Genomic DNA, 20,641 nt, shown 5'->3' on the forward strand with positions numbered 1-20,641 from the left:
CAAGAGTTGTGTTATAAATTTAGGGCCACAAAGAAACTGGGTCGTGTCTGTTGCCCAGTGCCTGATTTTCTATTCTGTACATTTCTGTTGACCTTTGCTTTTTCTTAACCTTCTTGTTTCAGGTCCCGTTGACCATTCTCCTGCTCATTACCATGGGCATGAATGGTCAGAAAGGGCAGATGAAACAAAAATAAATCAATGACTTTCTTTGCAAACATATCTGAACAATGATTTCATGAAGAAGACAAGACTCACTGGAATCTTGCTACAGCAGTATTTATCATAGAGCAGAATTCATTGTAAAGTTGACCAGCCTTGGAGCCCCTCGAACAGGATAGAGTGATGAAGGAAATGTTTACCTAGTGTATTTGCTCGATATGGGTTTCATTTATTTTTCTATCTTCTTCATAGCCTGCAACATAGATAACCAGAAAATTCTTTCTATTGTTATTTTATATTTCTTCTTGAGCCAAGGACATTTTCAAGGGGTTATTCAGAAACCTATTTAGTAGTTTAGTGTCATTACCACTATTAGTAATGCGACAACTCTGTGCGTGTGTGTGTGTGCGCGTGCGCGTGCGTCTGAGTTTCAGTCTGAATCTCGTTGTTTTCTGTGTTCTTATTTTACTCTAAATAAACCTCTATATCTAATATCCTGTGAAAGGAGTAATTGCTTTATAAAATATAGGGGAAAATTACTATTGCCAATAGATGATGTGTATGAGGAAAGAGTGGCCTTTTGCTCATTCACTAGTAACCAACTACTGTTTATTTAGCTGTTGTTTAATGGTTCACATAAATTGCAGACGTTCAGCCTCTGTTTAAAACAAGAAAACCAAGGCATTATTATTTTCAGTGGCAAAAACAGCACTTTTTCACGAGCCTAATATTTTGTGCACTGAGGCAGTTACAAGGACTAATTCAAAGGCCCTGTAGTGATTCCTTGCAGCATTTCCTGGGGATAATCTGGCTGAGTGTTTAGTGTTGGCATGTTGAACTTAAACTCAAGCCTAGTTAAGGCTTTGCCATTTTTAATATGCAATTGATTACCAGGTGCTATCCATCCTTCCTATTAGGGTTTTGTATTGCTTCAAAGATACTAACTTGCCCTGTATCAGTTCTAGCATAAAGAGGATATATGGGTGGAAGACAGATCCTTGTACTGTATGGTATTTGGACCTGTGATGTTGACATCCTTCATGCTGGGCTCCAACCTGCTGAGCTAACCAAACCCTGAAGCCGTGCCAAGTGGCCAAACTAGCAGGACTTCACCAGGAAGAGGTAGCAACTGTCATGTGGCCAGTCTGCCTGATCAAAGAAGATGGCCCACCAAAGTGAAAATAAGCACATGGTGACAGACTGATTAAATGGTTAAAGGAAGGGTTTTTGTGCTAAGGATGAGTTAGCTGGTTATTATAAGAATTTGGCTTTACCTTAGCAATGCACACTATTGAAAAACTTACTTGTATTCACTTAGGACAGCCTAAGGTCACAGTGAATAAGTATTCTATCATCAAGGCAAAGCATGTGAGAATCATGCCCATAGTTAGGATTTACTAAAAACACACAATACAATTCCTCTATGCAGGATTGATATTTAGCTGGTAAGCATGGCACAGCCATACTGGTTAATAAAATATTGAAACACTTCTATTCTGATTTTAAACAGCTGCTGCCCAGTGCCCTCACAGGACCCCTCAAATAATCTCATGCTGGCTTAGACACAGGTGGGCAGAAGAGGCTACCCTGAGACTCCTCTACCTACTTTGCCTGTCAGCCAGCCTGTGATGTCTCTCACTTGCCATCTCTTGTCCCCATTCCTTTCTTCGTTACCCTCACAGCCAGAGTTCATGGATCACCTACAAATTGCCAAGATTCCCCTCAAGTTGCCTATTCATGGCTGCTGGTAAAAAGCTATAACTGGTATGCTATATTTCACCTGTTGTTAAATATTTGGGTATCACACTGATTGTCAGAGCTGTTTTGGTATTGGCATAGCATGCCTTCAAAATCTTGATGTCTAACGTGATTTTCTTCCCTTTTCCTCAAGGTACTTCCATAGTCTACTATACAAAAAAAGCAGATTGAGACAGAAAAATATACCTAATTAGAGTGCTTTGCTTTGTCACAGATTGTAGCCCAATATAGTAATAAAGAAACCAGATTTTGAAGGCAGAAGACATCTAAATTCAAATAATAGCATTACAACTCTGTGACCTTGAAGAAAGTATTTAACCTCTGCAATCTTCCATTTCTTCATCTATCTAATAGCAATTATAATACCTAACTCATGATTTTCTTGTGAGGATTTAATAAGATAATGGACATTATGTGCTCACCACAGAGTCTGGAACATAAGAAGTACTCAATAAACAGCAATTATCCTATTAATGCTACTTTTACAGAATGTAATAAAGGACAGTTTGTTTTCATTAAAAGTGTATCATAAAATCATTTTCAGAGTTAATGTCATTTTGAATGCCATAAGAAATTAAATTTTAAAGAATATTTGTCATTAACAACATTCACTTTGGGTCTAAAATATAAAATGCATATATTTTACCAGTGATTCAGGACTGGTATATTTAAGAATGTATCATCCTATGGCTTTTAAATTGGGCTGTTTAACATTCTATCTTCCTTTCAAGTGTAAATTGGCTTATATAAAAATCACCTTGTTTCACACCATGATTCTTCCAGTGAAAGACAATTAACTATACATGCTCTAACTGATTTTCTCACTATAATACTACTTTTATGCTAATCAGTTCTCTCCCATATTTATTGTCTCTTCTCTCTTCTCTGATTTTTTCTTATCCACTCAATTGAGGAAAATATCAGAACTATTTTTCCAAATAAAATAACCAATGAATGACTCCTTTTGTTTTGATAAATGTGCCACATCTTTCTACACATCGTCTTAATATACTGCAGTGAATCTGGGTCATTTGACCGACAGTCATAGAGCAAACTTTTCCCTAAATCAGAGAGGTATATTTTTCTTTTGTTTTTAGGCCAGTACATATAATTTAGCGTTGTCTTTAGGGAGATCTATAAAATAAAAAACTTGTTTTCCAGTTTTTGTAGAGTTGATTTCCTCTTTTTTAAATTAATGAGCTAATTTGACAAGAAATAATACTTTTTGTGGACCTCAAATTATCCCTACTCTAGTTGTTTCTTAATCTGAGAACAAGAAAAGACAACACGTTGTGCTTACTAGTTTGGGTTTCTTCTATACTTAGTCATCAAATGTTGTTTTCTTTACTTTTTTTTCTTCCAGAAAGCTAAATAATGCCTTTCAAGGACTTGTGTAATGCTTTCTATATTGATAATTCCTTTGGCTATTATCACTTGGCCCTCACACCACCAAAACCCTTTCTTCCACTAACCAGCTGACATTAACATGCCTTTGGATTTTAAGCCTTAACTGGGGATCTGCATCTAACTTTTTATTACCTTAGCCTAGGGAGGAAGAGAATGGACAAATAATCGTCTTTTTTTTTTTAATAGATTTCTTAAAAACAGGAAAACATGCCTCTTAAGAGTGGCCAATAGCAATATCTATATGTGCACTGAGTTGGGTTCAGAACCAATCTCTAACACATTTGTGAAATCAAAGATGAAATGACTCAGCTCTCTGATAAGTGGACAAACCAGTTGGCTGTTCCCACTCAATATTCCTTTCTAGCAGAAAGGCCCCTTTCCTCTGAGAGTTGTCTAGGACTACCTGATTCTGGCTTGTCTTTTCCTGTCAGGCATTAGTCTTTCAACCTGCCTCCTCCCATGAAGTTACCTCTGCTTCTAATTGCGTAGGCTTTCCAAGCTGCCCTGAACTTCAGAATCGCAATTAGAAGTTATCACTCAGTTACAGTAGGTAGAGTAACTCCAAAGAACAGGAGGAAAAAGCTTTAATTTCAGAGATGAAATACTTACCTTCAATTCTGTATTTCTGAACAAAGATACAAATGGAACATTTCATCTTCTGCTTCCTAAGTTTTCTTTTAAGTCAGCAAACTGCGTAAATCTTTTCCTTACAGAGAAGTTTTAAATAGTAACTGAAACGTGTTTTCCATCTTAAGGACTCAATAGGATTTCTAAAAATTGAAAATTGAAGAGCATCTTCTTTCTGATTTATTGATTAAATATGTGTTTATTCATTTAAAAAATCATAGTTGAGAGCCAACTTTACCAGTCAGACATTGCCATCTAAGAAGTGTGATATGAGTATTAATCAACAAATTGTCCTTCTCTGAAAGAAAAGTACTTTTTATTGTCTTCACAAAGGGCTTCTAATTCCAATCTTTAGGACTGATGCATTGTTTTCATGAGAATCCTGTTTAATGCACATACATTACCTATGAAAGAACCTAGTATATCAACTTGGCTCACAAAGAACAGGGCTCTAAGAGATTTTTTAGAAACATCTACCTGCATTTTAACTTAGGTGGAAGTGGAGGGAGGGAGATGAAAGGGAAAAGAAATGTATGGAGCTTTTAACAAAGAGAGTGTGAGGTAATACAGCAATCCAGAAATGTGAAGAATTCATGGCGAATAATAAAGGAGCATTTAAAACACCTAAAAGAGCACTGATTTCTAAACCATTCAGGCCAAGTTCCTTCTATTAACATGGAGTTTGATGAGAGGCAATGCTGCAATGACAATTACTTATATAACAGTGATTTCATTTATCTTCTTATCTATTTGCTCTTGTGATGAAAGTCCACATGCCTAACACATTTCTTATTTCTAAGGCTATAATTAATGACAATAATATTTTGACTGTGTATACAATATTTTTAATTCACCAACTTTGTCTATATTCTAAGTGTTTATAGTTTCGGTGCAAGAGAATGTTATTATTTACCTATACTTTTTGGATTCAGGTGCAACTTAAGTTAAACTGATAACAATCACTTGAGGTTGGACATGGTGGCTCACTCCTATAATCCCAGCACTTTGGGAGAACAAGGCAGGCAGATCACTTGAGGCCATGAGTTCAAGACCAGCCTGGTCAACATGGTGAAACCCTGTCTCTACTAAAAATACAAAAAATTAGCTGGATGTGGTGGTGGGCTCCTGTTGTCCCAGCTACTAGAGAGGCTGAGACAGGAGAATCACTTAAACCCAGGAGGCAGAGGTTGCAGTGAGCTGAGATGGCACCATTGCACTCTAGTTTGGGCAGCAAGAGCAAAACTGTCTCAAAAAAAAAAAAAATCACTTTATATAAATATTCTAAAGTTAGCAGAAAACACACACATGAGGCTATTTTAACATGACAATATTTCCTGACATGATCTAGAAGCCTTCAGTAAAAGGGTCTTAACTAGACATCCATTGTTTATATTCATAATAATAGGTACCTTGGTCATAGATGATCTTTGGTAGGTGAGCAGGCATGCTTTTCACATATTAAATACATAAATAAAGCTCTATATGTTAGATGCAAAAAAAAATTTCCTACACTGAGATTTCTAAAGAGAAAGGATTTTTAAATCCTAAAACAAGTTATCAAAGCTGCAAAAACTCCTTTCCCAGGGCTTTAAAAATTAGATGTTATAGATGGCTAAAGGGTAATGCAGCTGGACAAAATCAATCACTCTTACATCTCTTGCAGGTTGTGAATCTTCAAAACATCCATGTGAAATATGTAAACACAAAAGCCATTACTGGAACCTATTTTACAGAGAAATTGTACGATTTGAGTGAGTTACTATTAGTATTGAGAGCACATGAATCTTTAGAGGTTCTTATTTATATTCTTGCATCCTCAAGTGTAATCATACAGATTAACAAATTATTCAATTAATATTGTTTTATTTGGAAGTTGAAACTCGTAAATCCAATTTTAATTTTATTTGAAACACTATAAATTTGTTTTATTTAGTGCACTTACAGTATAAGTTTGTCAGATGAAATAGCTCAGACGTAAAAGTAAGTTGTATTTTAAAATAAGAACAAGATCTTATGAAATAAACACAGTTCTAAAAAGTTGTATTGCTTCTGTAAAGATATTATGTGATTTGATACTATGTTTAATATTAAGCAGAAGTGTGATATTAACTATCTTTATATTATATGCTAATTTTCCCAAACAACATTGAGTAAATGATGTTGTTCACATTCTTGATAGTCTTATAAATGATCTACATTGCAATAACTATTTTGAATTCTCAGCTATGATAATTATAATAGACATTATAGTGCAATTTTTTCATACTCTTGTAATAATTACATAAAAATTACCTTTTCACCTGAAAATACTAAAGATATAGTTTGTAATACATCCAAGAAAATGGATCTAATTGAGTGCGAAACGCATTCTTAATAAAAGAGGGCAAGGTGTGGTGGCTCATGCCTGTAATTCCAGCATTTTTGGAGGTGAAACCAGGTAGATTGCTTCAGCTCAAGAGTTTGAGATGAGCCTGGGCAATGTGGCAAAATTCTGTCTCTGAACCTACCCCCATCCTCCACATACACAAAAAGCCAAGCATCATGGGAGGTTGAGGTGGGAGGTTTGCTTCAGCCCAGTAGGTCAAAGCTAAAGGAGCCGTGATCGTGCCACTGCAGTCCAGCCTGGGCAATAGAACAAAACCCTAAAAAAAAGAAAAAAACCTGCAAGAACACACTTGTAATCAGATTAATGGTACTCTAGAAATCTTAATATATAACTTAATTGTAATGACAGTAAAAGTTTGTTTTTAAATAATTCCAAGGAAGTTAATTTTTAAGGCACTTGTGACAAATCTGTAGAAATGTTAGGATCTTCTACTTAGTAAGGAGAAAAATTTCACAGTATTAAATATTGAAAAGCTGCTAGGTATAGTGGATCATACTTATAATCCCAGGACTGCTGAAGTCCAGGAGTTTGAGACCAGCCTGGGCAACATGGCAAGACCCTGTCTGTATAAAAAAATAATAATAATAAAAGAATTAGCCAGGTTTGGTGACACGTGCTTGTAGTCCTAGGTACTTGGGAAACTGAGGCAAGAGGATACCTTGAGCCAGGGAGTTCGGGGCTTCAGTGAGCTGTTTTTGTGCCAAAAGAAGTCATCAATTACTTCAGTAGAAGTAATCCTTATATCCCTCAGTGTTTTGGAATTAGTACTAGGCTTTACTAAAAGTTTTCAAATAATTAAAAAAATACAACTGAAGCTCTGTTTTTAGAATGACTAGGCAGGGATAACCAGAGGAAACGCAAAACTGCATAATTTTAAATTTCTGAATTTTGAGGACATCTTAAGTTTTACATACCAAATTTGGTCAGAGCTTTACATACCGTAGTGTTTTTTTACTTGATCTTATATCAACAACTAATCAGTATATTTTTATTGCTGCATTATGCTACCCAATATTGTAGAATAGAGTGGGGAAAAAAACAAATAAACTTAAGTCCTTGGACCTCAAGAGATATATGCAACTGTGCATATATGATACAGTTTATAAACTGTACAATGAGTTATGTATCAAAAAAGTATGATATAGACAATGTCTGTAAAAGTTCATAGAACAAAGTGGGAGCAATTACATCCACAAAAAACTCCCCTTTGCCTAGTGTGTCCCAACCATGATTTCATTTGTTCCTTATGACAATACTGTCAGGCAGAAATCTCTATTTTGCAAATAGGAAGGAAGAATCTCGGTGAGGTTAAGTACTTGATGCACGTTTAGACAAGCAAATAGCTATTAGAAGTCAGATTCAAGTCTTTGGTCTCTAAACCTTACATGCTATTCACTGTTTTATGCTGTTTTTCACAAAGAAAACTTTATGGAGAGGCCAGAGTTTGAGCTTGGCCTTGAAGAATTTTCTTGGGCAAAGGAAAAAGAGGTTTACTGCCAAATGAGGGCATTGCATAAGGATCCAGAAGTGGGAATACGGTGTATTTTGGGGAGGTGAAAGATGGCAGTGAATGAAGTGTAGAGTATACATACTGAAAATTAGTTGTAAGTAATGGTAATGAAGTTTCAATTAGATGATGGAATCAGACTAAGCAGTTTGGTTTTGTTGTAATCAGCAATTGAGAACCATTATAATTTTGAAAGTAGTCATGGGATGAAAGTAGCATTGGTAGAAACTGCTCTGAGAATGTATTAACGGTGGAAAAGAGTAACTTCTAGCATGTCAGAGGAAGTAGAAATCAGCCAGGAGTTAAAATGCAGTGTACATTCCTTCAACAACAGAATGTCAAGAACCTATTCCATCAAGCAGCCTGCTAGGTGTTTGCATTGGTGAGATGGATGAGAAATAATCAATGACATCAGATATCTCACAGTCTTATTTTGAAGACAAATACTTAGAAACAATCATCATAAACAAAGTTAAAACCTGCCACAGAGTTTGGAGAAGTCAGAAAAGTTTCAGGAAAAGTAATGACAGCGTATAGTTGAAGGATAATCATGTGTTTCCCAGGCAGAAGATGGAGGGGATTTTATGAAAAACCATGTGGAAAATGTGCCCAGTATGTCCACAGAATGCTGTGAGGAATGACAAAAATAATGGTGTGAATAGAATATAAGAAGCCCGAGAAAGAATGGTGGAAAATGTTCTAAAAGAGAGGAATTCTAGTCAGTCTTTGGAGGACTTCGCATGTCTCTGGCTTCACTGTGGCCAGGACCACAGAGGTGCTGGAGAGCAGTTCCGCAGAATGGTAAAAGCAGAGTCTAGTGTGATATGGGAGTAGGTATGCAGCAGGTGCAGTCTATGTTCTGAAGAAGTTTAACAGTAATTTTTTTTTTTCAGTAGGCAAAAAGGGATACTGCTTGAAGGAAAGTTTTAACAGCAAAAGTAACTTTTTCCTTGTGTATAAGTTAAGAAAGTTGAGTGAGTGAGATTGCAGGCAAAGGGCTTTGAAACATTGGGAAAATAAATGGGAAAACCAAGAGACAATTCTTGACAGGACAAGACCCAAACAGTGGGATATAATACCATGTAAGGTACAGATGTTAGCTGTGGGGAAGAAGGAGTGATGCTGTTTCTGCTAAGATATGAGGATGCTGTGACAAGGACAGTTATTTGACTGTGTCTGCCATTAGAGTAGAAGAAAAGTTCTCCTCTCCACAAAACATGCCATCTCAATTTTCTTTAATCAGAAGGGATATTTGATAAAACTTATGTCCTTTATTACCCCCTATTAATGTACACAGTAAGAGATTTACTCTATACTTGAAAATAATTTAAGCATTCAGTAGTATACAGATGAATCCCATTGTTCTTGCTTTATCCTGGAAGCATTATTTGTAAAATAAGATTTTGTGTAAGAAATGAAACTTATTTCAACTAATTGGTCAAGGCACATACATAATTTAAAAGTATAAATACTAGCCTCATGTGTTGATATAATTTAAGTCACTCAATGAGGGAGTTTTTCTTTTTTAAGTTATTACATTTTAAATTTTGCTATCTTGCTTAGGTCACCTACATTTAGATTTAAGGGACTGGGAATGTTTTCTGAATGTGCATAATGCTGAAAGCTGCTGAGGTGACATTCTCACTAGGATCATGATACTTCCTAAAAATCTGATGTGTCTTTGTACAATTTTGGCATTTGTCTTCACTACCTGGACACCTTGTCCCTGTCCTAGGTCCTTCCCAATGCCTCATGATTCAGTCACTACAGAGATAATGTCAGGTTTACCAGAGAGCCTCCAACCATGCTTCTTGCTGTGCTTAGTTTATATTCTCTGGCTGTGAAATGTCCAAATGCCTGAAAGTCTTCATGAGACTAATCATTTAATTGAAAGCAATACTTCCATATTCTCGGGAATTCATGAAGCCTCCTTTATCCCATGCTTCTCACTTTGGTGAACGGGTAGAAGCGGTAGTCAGATTGGATCTTCTGTCCACTTACAGGATGGACAGAATCTGTAAGGAGCTTCATGGGATATAAATATTTTCACTGCAGAAATGATCATTGGGAATTAGGATGGATAATTCCTCAAAGCAACAGTAAATTAAATATCCATATTGTCTGGCTTCTGGGAGAACTTTGTTTGAGGTAGGCATTGCAATTTCTGTCTCCCCATTTTCCAGAAAGAACAACAAAATACTGGTTTTAGCAGTTTTCCAACTGAAGCATCTTAGCACTGGTCAAACAGGTCTGAAATATTTATTCCCTCAACTGTGAGGTTAATTACCAGGGCCTGGGACCACTTCCAAAAATACTCTCTGCTGTTTGCTCCAGTGTACCTTGCAAATATTATGATTGTCTTAATGTATATTGATATGAAAATTTGGGAAGGACTGGTTAAGGTACAGTTCTTCTGGCCATGACCCAGCTGTCTCAAGGGTTACCCAGTAGTCCCAGCAACCAAGACAAGAGTGTATCAAAGATGAGAAAGACTATAGTGGCTAGTCTGTAAAGAAACCAAGTAACTCTTTAGTTCTCCCAGACTAATTTCTTTCTTGTTCCTAAATATTACCACTAGGAATAATCTAATAATTCTATATGTTGCCTTTGCAAAATAAACACAATTTTTTCTATATTCTCAACATTTGTAAGTAGCTGAGCCTTTCTTCTGGCGACCAGATGTGTATTTTACTCATACTATCATGTTCCTCAGTAACCTGGCAATTTTAACAGTGAGAAATCATACTTCCATTTGAGCCAACACACGAATCACTTTTTAAAAAATCTTGCTGCTTAGAAGAACTCCTGAGTCATTTTTTGTTTTCTAACCATAACATTTCTAAAATCTCTCAGGTTTATGAAGTGTTTTCTCTGTGGGTAACTTTTAGAAATTTTACAGGATTGTGTAAATAACTGGTCTAAACATTTCTTGAAAATGTATGCAAGGATGCATGTTTTTAAATTGTTACGAATCAGCCAAGTAATTTTAAAAAGCTACTTTATGATGCTGGTCATAGAGGTTTATAGCTTTTTAATATTAATTTATGTATCTTTAAAATTCATTTTAAGTGAATTTATGTTAATATGATTAAATAGCTAGAGACTTTCAGTGAAAACTCTTTCATTTACTTTTATTCCTGTAATTTATATTCAATTTTGCATATTTGTACTTTATTAATATATATGCACATACATAAATATATATGGAAATAAAGGTTTTTTTAAGAAATATTGATACTCAAGTTGCAGGAGCATGTTACAGAAAAATGAGTTGTGCATTTGGAGTGACAGGTGTTTGACATTTAATAGCCTTGTATAGTAGTAATTATGTAAATACACATGAAATTTACAGAGAACTCTATTACACAATTCAGCTAGTAAAGTTACATTATAAAAATTTGTTTATATCCTCCAAAACACAAAAGATTTGGAGAAAGCTGTTTTAGCATCAAATGAAATAATTTATACCTGTAATTCCTATTTGATAAAGTATTTCAAAATTATATTTAACTTTTGGCAAATCTAGTTTGTTTTCTTGCTTGTGTGATTTTTTCCTTTTGTTTGTTTTCTAGTTTTATCACATTGCAATCTTCTGCAATTCTCATAATTTTGCATATCCTAAAATATGTTAAATTGGTCTTTTAATTATTATTATTTTGCCTCAACTAAGTAGTGAAGGTAAAACATGAAATTTTTGAGCTTTTTTTCCAGGAAGGGGAAAGGGGCTTACAAGAGAAACAACGTTTTCAGATATTAAAAAAAGCAACTTATCTTCTTGAACATTCTTTATTAAACTATGATAACACAAAACGCTTATTAAGAGCTTGTCAGACAGTATTCTGAGAACTTTTAATATAATCCTCACCACAACCCTGTGAAAAACAGACTTGATATATAACTTGCCCAAACCACTCAGCTTATGAATGGTGGGGTCAGCATTTGAACCTAGGAATCTGTCTCCAGAGTTCGTTAGGCACTCTGCTGTGGTGCATTTATTTATGTAACTAATGCATGTTGAATTCCTACACAGCCTACATCACAGTGCTCAATGCTTTGTAGTCAATAACTGTTGACATTCATAACAACTCTATGATGTAAGCTCATTTGATAGCTCTATTTTATACCTGAGAAAACTAATGATTATTTGATTAAATCAATTAATGTCCCTATGGACTCAACAGAGTTCTGATTAAAGTGTGTCTAACTATAGAATCAAGGCTGGTACAGTAATCTGTTTCAGATTAATACATGATAGTAGGCATATTGGTATTACTATACTTTGGATTTGGGAGAGCTGAATAAGACTAGGAATCATATAGGGATTTGGAAAATGCTTGTAGAAGTATAGATAGGATTTGGGAGTTGACAGACTGAAATTCAGATAAAATAACATACAAATTAAATGGTTGACAAAGATTTGAAATGGGTAAACTTTCAGAAAAGACCCAATGTTCTGATTTAAGCTTATCTTAAAAATACAAAGGGTGCTTATACAAAGTAGATATCACTGGTGTTTAAATTCATTGAGCATGCCCTTTTCTTCACTTCCTATTTAGCAAATTTTATTGCATCATAGTTGCTCAATAAAAGATCTTTAAACAATAGAAGTCATACACCATTATCCATATTTCACAGCGGAGGAAATTGAGATTCAAAGTACCTTGCCCAACTTTCCTAGTATTTGAGATGAAGCAATGACTCAAATCAACCCTCAGATTTTAAATCTATACTAACTTAATGGATGAAAAGAATATTTATGTTTTTAATGCATTATTTGAAAAAATATGTATTTGCCTTCCTATGCAGCTTTTAAAAATTAGATGTTTAATCACACAGGCTAATTTCAATGCCTCTGAAAACAAGAGCAGCACTCTTCCAGTATTTTCTATAGTTTTGTCTTGTAAAATAATGCTAGTAATTTCTTGTGTGTAATAGTTTTACCATTTAAAAAGCAAAGCTAACACACAATTCTGTTCCTTTTTACATTTTTTCAGGTCCTGAGGAGGTAGAAATCAAGTGCCCCTTGAATCACATTGCTTGCCTTGGTACCAACAAATGTGTTCATTTATCCCAGCTGTGCAATGGTGTCTTCGACTGCCCAGATGGGTATGATGAAGGAGTACATTGTCAGGGTGAGTCCATTCTTAGAACAATGCAACTGAAATATTAAATTTTGCATAGTAATGAAAGTTCAAAGAGAACCTGTAACCTGCCTTTTCTTTCAACCAAAAGCATATCAGTTATTAGGAAAGCATGAATTTTATTGCCTGACATTTAATATGCATTTCAAAGCTGCAAGTATGTTTTAGCAAAAAACACCATTAGACAAAACACCACACACACACACACACACGCACACACACACACACACACATACACAGACTTTGAAGTCGGGTTCTTAAACAATTACATGTTTGTATAAAAGAATATTTTGAGCAAAGGATAAATGGGAAGTCTTTGTCACGGTAGATTGATACCACATGGTGTTACAAGCTTGTTTCTCTGAACCTTTGCTTAAACAAAGTATTTGAAGGACTGTTTTAGCAACCAAATATTTTAGTAAAATGTATTCATGGGAAATTTGTTCCTTCATATTTTTTCCAGGATATTAGACTATTAACTTTCTTGTAATTTTCTGTCTTTTTAAAAATCAACATCGAAATTCCACAGTGGTAAAATATTAACTATATATTAATGATATGAGGGATAAATAATTGCAATCTAAAAATTAGTAAAAAGTTAATTGCTACTGGCACTTGCTAGTGGGAGCGGGATCGGGGGGAATGAAACATGAGACGAAGAGAAATAAGAGCACAGGAAAAAGTCAAGGATCCAGGTAAGGACCAAGATTTGGAAACAGAATCAAGGTAGCAGTCAAGTGAATCAGGCTGCATGATGGAGCCTGGAAAGTAACAACTGTACTGGAAGTCTCTAACTCAGATTCTCGTAGGCTGAGTGTAACACAAAGGATATTGAAACTAAGACTTCAGTAAGAACCTGTCCTTCTTTTTTGGGATCACTAAGATGTTAATGAATAGAAGAAAGTGTGAAAAAACAGGAGATAACATATCTGGTTTCTGGGTGGCTTCCCACAACCGAATCGTTGTCATGCAGAAGAGGTCCCAGGTCACCAGAAACTGCAGTTGTTGAGGAGGATCTCCAAACATGTATACATTTAAAGTGCTCAAAGTCAGATATTATTTTTAAAAAAACATTGTATAGTCAAAAACATGCCCAAACAAATTCTGTCTGGAGGCCTGACAGGACTTGTTGGCTGGCAGTTTTCGAGGTCTGGGGTGAAGTAAGCTGAATTCAAGACCATAAATGGAGAGAGATATTAGAAAAAGCATAAATCTCAGAAGAATAACCTGAAGAAGTAAGAATGTTGAGAGACCATACGTAGGCTGTGGAAATCAACTGGTCTCTAGGTCTTTTCCCTCTTTCTAAAGGGATGTCCAATTATTCTCTGTGCATAAATTTTGACTGGGATTTTAAAGATCTTTTGAAGGGTCCTTTGTCCTGGGTTTCCTTTCTTAGCCTTAAAGTTACATAAAAAATCAGTGGATTCTTAGTTGCAGTTATGAATACACATGTAATAACAATGAATAAGAGACTTTATTTTTATTTAAAGGCTTTGTGATGTCTTTTATATAATGGTATATGAAAAAAATTATGTGAAAAGAGAGTGAAATGCTAAATTATAAAGTGATAGGTGTTAAAGAGTTTAATTTTCTTTTTGGATATTATATTTTCTGGATTGCGATTTTATTCAATTCAGTTATAATTAGGCTTTTTATTGTATATTTTTTAAATTTTCAGATGGATATGTATAACTAAGCTTTTAAAAGAACAGAGCCATAACATTTTCAAATATTTCTTCAGAGGTAGTTATACGACCTTGAATATCATAAACATAGTTTGGTGCTGTGGATCAAATGAAAATATAACTCAGTTTTCTGATAAAATTCAGATTTTTTATCTTGTATATGAGGGCATATATTAATAGCATAACAGAAGATTCAAATAAAAACAACTTATTTGAACAAAGATCAAATTCTTCTATTTTGATCCTTGAAAAAACTGACATATACGTTGGATTAAGATCAATTTCAAGTATATAGTTGTTTATCCTCCACTCCTTTTTTTTTTTTCTGTTCTAATTTAGCGGTTTAAGTGTTTCAAGTTTTCTATTTTTATCATGTGACAATGTTTTTTTTTTTTTTCTTTGACAGTAGGAGGTTTAGTTTCCAGTAGGAGGTCGATTGTACCATTTTGTCCTTTTAAATATTTTTGCATTTAACCAAATCAAGTGTTTTAAAAGACCTAAGCAACTATTCATTATGACCTGTGGTAGACTTAGAAATAATAAGTAAATTTGATTTCACTTGCTAGTTAACCTCAGTAGAGGGTTTTTCACCTACTTCTCTGACCTTGCATACTACATAGCATTGTGAGATCAAGGTGACTAAAGAGATATAGTCATTCTAGAATCAGAGGTTTAATAAAATATTTCTGCATTGAGAAAATAAACTCAGAAATGAATTTACCTGCTTGGTCTGGTAGAGTTTCTCTGCCACATGGACAAAACCTAAATCTCTGGGCAACGCAAGATTTGCAACATTTATATGATTTCTGTTTAAATGTGAAAAGGTGACAGGTTGTAAGCAAAGGTACATTGTACGAACTGAGTCTACTTTCTCTCCCTCAGCCTTCCTCTTAATTTGTGGTCATACTTGATGAAATATTGTTTCTTGGAGAGTTAATCAGGAACCAGCCCCATCAAGTCTGTAAGAAATTTTCTTATCCACCACAGACATACAATGAATCAAGAAACCAGATTAATTCAAACATTATCTTTCTTTTTGGAAATTTTTTTTTTCTTTGTCAGAACAATTCTGTCTAAATCACTTCTCCTTATATTGCTTCATTTTTGTGGCATTCTAAGCATTGACTGTAATTTAAGTAATTATACCTAAAGTCTTAGACATGATTCAAAGATGGGTGTGCTTTCTTTTTTCTGAAAAATGGTCCAAAATATATTATGTGGTATATTTATATCCTTTATAAAACTAATAAGGGAAAAATTAACATTTTGGAGGTGATGTTCTGGTCCTGGGAATATTTTTGTATCAACTGAATTGTTCTCTGAATGTTTCCTAGAGAAATCAATATCTTTCTAGTAAATATAATGAAGAGTTATCTATTATTAAATGATTTCCTATAACTAATGTTTTCATCTCCATAATTGGGCTCCATCTGAAGAAAGAATAATGGATTTTTGTATATGGGGTACTTGCGTATACAAATATGCTTATAAAAGTTTTACAATAAAAACTTTCAAAATCACCACATTATATTTTTGAAAAGTTAATCTCTACACAGTACTTCATATTGGTGATAATATCACCTTGTACAATTTTATGAGTTATGAAAATACATTCTGTAAAACATAAGGCCTCTCAATCCAGAAAATTTCCATAGAAATGCACACAACCATATAAAGAATGAAGGAAGAAGTGAACAACTTTGACAAATAAAAACAAGATGGACTAAAATGTGTCAAAATGCTGTTTTAAAATTTAACAGTCTTCAGGTGATTTATTATATTAATGAAATAGGAGAGTTCCCTGACTCCTATTCCAAGGTTGTGTGACAGGGGTGTGGCTCCTCTCTTCAGCCACCACACACTCAAGCCCCTTATGGGAAGGGGACCATGCAGATAGGCAGGTGCAGGAGCTGGGGCGAGCACTTTTGCAGTGCCAAGTGGTAAGTTATTTATTTATTTATTTAGACAGAGTCTTGCTCTGTTGCTTAGGCTGGAGTGCAGTGGTGTGATCTCAGCTCACAGCAACCCCCCTCTCCCAGGTTTAAGTGATTCTCCTGCCTTAACCTCCCAAGTAGGTGGGATTACAGGCATGTGCCACCACCTAATTTTTGGATTTTTAGTAGGGACGGGTTTTCACCATGTTGGTCAGGCTGATCTGGAGCTCCTGATATCAGGTGGTCCACTTGCCTGGCCACCCAAAGTGCTGGGATTACAGGCATGAGCCACCGCACCTGGCCCCCATGTGGTAATATATTTAAATGTCCATGGGAAATGACAGTCTCTGTGGCAGTATCTGCTCTTACCCTGTTAAAAGAATATGGAAAGTTCTGAGGTCACTGCAAAGAGGAATGATACCTTTTAAGTCACTACCAGAAGTGACTATTTAATCTATGTGATTGTTTTCCAGCAAACATTCTGATGTCCTTTTAAATCTAAGAGGGTAACCTGTGTGAAGATTTTTCTAAAACTGATTGGCGAATGAAACTCTCTGACATATAAAAAGTTCACCCCCAAAAATACAAATACACATACACACACACACACTCTCTCTCTGTCTCTCTCTCTCTCTCTCTCTCTCTCTCTCTCTCTCTCTCTTTCTCTCTCATCTTTTCCGACATTTTGTTTCTCTATTCTGAACTGTTTTCTATATAATTCTTAGTATAAGACATAATTAATTGGCATATTTGATCTGGGACCTAAAAAAGAGTAAGATCCTCTTATATATCACCTATCTCCTTAAAATAAAGCATATTCAGACTTGTAAATTCCATTTGGTTGTTTTACCTTACTTTCCAGTTGGAATATAACTTTCCTAATATGTGCAATTGGATTTTTCTTAATCCACTCATAATCTATTGTAAGTAATTCTAATGTATTTAATTTAGATACCAACTTTTGATATTTAAAATTTTATGTAGCGTTTTTTTTTTTCTTTTATATTGCTATCTTTAAGCTCTTAGGAGAGAGTGCTAAAAATATCCTGTGGGTGATTTAGAACTTAGAAGCATTCACAGAATGGACCAGGGTAAATGGCAGTCTTTATTATCTGTAATGATTCACCATGGAAAAATTAATAATTCTTCAAACTTCTTGCTTAAATCTTACATGTATTCCAAATTTTCTAAAAAAGGAATTAACCTAGAGGTTTTCCAGAACTCCAGTTTTTTAGTCTTCCAGAAAGGAAAAATGTCTCTGTACTACTGTTTTGTTACAAATCCTATTACAGCTACTAGTATGGAAAAAGGAAAGGAGGAAGGGAGGAAAGGGAAGGCGGGAGGGAGGGGAGAAGGAATGAAGGAAAGAAGAAATGTAATAAAGCTACTGAAGAAGAAAAATAAATCTGCAGCTCTTTGTTGTTTTTAATTTTACGTTATTATAGCAATGAGTCTTGTCATCGCGTCATTTTAAAAATTTCATTAAAATATTGCCAATATTATTCTAATTTAAAATCATACTATAGAGTGGAATTTCAGCATCCAGAATTCCAAAACCAAGGTATGGAGAAGAGGTGTAACTGCAATGTTATAGAAAGTGTATCTGTCATCAACACTGAGCTTAAGGCTCAGGGAGGGGAACCTGTGCTCAACGGACTTGGAACATCAATAAGCCTACAGCTAAGAAACAAAGAAGCGGAATTAGCCAGGAAGACCTCGGTTTGTGAGCTCAGACCACTGTTGATTAGTAAAGCTCTTACAAGTTAAGAGTAGATCCTGCTGTATTTTCTCTGCGTTGAGCTATGCTAAGGTGATCAGATAGTCTCAAGTCTCTCTTAGGCGTAAGGATCTCTTCTCAAAGAGATTGGTTTAAGTAACTGAGTTAGTTTAGTGAAAGGCTATGGCCCTTAACACTGGCTGATTTCAGGGCCAAGCTTAATGCTTCCCAGAAGCAAAGCAACTATTTCTAGAAAGAATAGAACTTCTATATGTGTTTCATCCTTTTGAAGGCTTATACAGATATTGTTTACATAGACAAAAGACACCTACGTGAAATTAGCATTGTGTACTTATGGAAGATTGTTCTAAATATATATCTATATATGTGTATGTATAAACATATACACATGCATGCTTGCACATATGTATGTATGTACATATAGATGCATGTTCATTTTTCAGGGACTTAGTTTTATAAATTTTGTTGAATTAGAAATATACTTTTGCACAGATATCTGACTTCTTAACACTGATTTATAAGGTATAATTGCTAAATTAATACTGTTAAAGAGACTTAGAACTCCAGTTTAGAATGTTTGAATATGTTGACTTCCAGGGGCAGCTAGCAAGCTAAGTAAATACCTCTGGGGGAAAGATGGCTGAGTTATTTGACCCTACGCTGTAGCTGATACTTCAAAAGGTAATCTAAAATAATTAAATGTTGATTGGAATTTAATTCCTTTATAATAGATTTACATCTTTGATTAATGTTAGTATTATCCTAAGTACACATTCTCTTCTACCAAGCAGGATTATTTTCAAGAATAACTAAGGAAACAAAAAAAAAAATTGTGACTTTTTACAAATGGTGTCAACTGCCTACTAGTGGTTTAGAAATGATCACAATAGACTTTAAGTTAAAAGGAGACATTCTTCACTGAAACATTATTTCAGATTCTGTATCTGTCTCTCTTCTTAGAAAATAATGTTTTCAAATGAAGTTACATTATTTCCATAACTTTTTTATCACAGCTTTTCTATAGTGAGAGTACTGGTACATTATGAAACTTCAATTGTTGCTGCAAAATACTCTATTTTCAGTTAATTATGATTTTATTTCATTTAATTTATTATTATTATTATTTGAGATGGAGTCTTGCTCTTCTCCCTCAGTCTGGAGTAAGTAGTATGATATCAGCTCATTGTAACTGCCACCTCCTGGGTTCAAGGAATTCTTGTACCTCACCCTCCCAAGTAGCTAGTATTAGCTGCTACCATGCATGGAAAATTCTGGTATTTTTAGTAGAGACGAGTTTCACCATGTTGGCCAGGCTAGTCTTGAACTCCTGACCTCAGGTGATCCACCTGCCTCGGCCTCCCAAGTGTTAGGATTATAGGCATGAGCCACTGTGCCCAGCCGATTTTAATAGGTGCAAGTCAACAACATGGATTCACTGTTCCCACCCCTAAAATATATTTATTCTGTGTTCATACCTAGTATCTGTAGAAGAAGAAATAGCAATTATTTCATATGGAGGTTTACTCCTTGGGGCAAACAACTCCTGTTATTTCTACCTATTTCTCAAAATGCTAACCTCTTAGATGGAAGGCTTATGTAAAACCAGATAAAAACAGAGAACTCAGGTTCCTTAGGTCTAGTAATCTTTCCCCAACAGAATAGAGATGTTGATGTTCTATCACTCTTGATAGTGTTAATTTATATGAATAGTCATAGGCACTGGTAGTCTTTGTTTATCTAGATATTTTCTTCATCTTTTTCATCTTGATAGTGGAAAACAAAGAATGTAGAAAATATACTGAGTATGAGACCAAAAATAATTTTTTAAATGTGCCAATAGAAACACAGCAAAGCTTTTTCCAAAATTCATTGATCGACTTCAGTAAACTTTTGTTTGCACTGACAATATTCTAGATATGTAGTTAAGTACCTTCAGAAAGTCCTATTTTCTACCTGCATGGAATTCATGTGCTGTATTTCAGTACAGTAAAAAATTTAAAAAAGCAGAATAAAGTGAGAAGTATCTATTTCTGTATGAGAAGATACAGGAAGATATCCCAAGTGAGCTGGTAGTTGAGAGGCATCTCACTCTAAAGGTTAGGTAGGCAAATGAGCAAAGGAAGAACATTGCAAAACCAGGAAACTGTATATACAGAGGCATAAGTGCAAGAGAAAGCATTGTATGTTCAAGAGCTCTAAGTTCTTGAGTAAGTTTGAGCCTGAAAAAATAGGAATAGACCAAGAAGAGTTCCATTAGAATAGGTATGCAGTATGACTTACCTAAAATGCATGTCATAGA

At 34.9% G+C, this 20,641-nt stretch overlaps 1 protein-coding gene across 4 annotated transcripts in view; it reads left to right on the plus strand.

Moving 5' to 3' along the window:
• LRP1B (LDL receptor related protein 1B) overlaps positions 1–20,641 on the plus strand; it is a 1,884,038-nt gene that overhangs the window by 665,734 nt on the left and 1,197,663 nt on the right. For all 4 annotated transcript variants that reach the window (XM_003921997.4, XM_074399735.1, XM_074399736.1 and 1 more), the window contains exon 3: positions 12,839–12,976. In XM_003921997.4, coding sequence (XP_003922046.1) covers positions 12,839–12,976 — 138 coding nt within the window. The remainder of the gene's footprint in view (positions 1–12,838; positions 12,977–20,641) is intronic.

Source organism: Saimiri boliviensis, chromosome 5, assembly GCF_048565385.1.
Source record: "Saimiri boliviensis isolate mSaiBol1 chromosome 5, mSaiBol1.pri, whole genome shotgun sequence".
NCBI lineage: Eukaryota > Metazoa > Chordata > Mammalia > Primates > Cebidae > Saimiri > Saimiri boliviensis.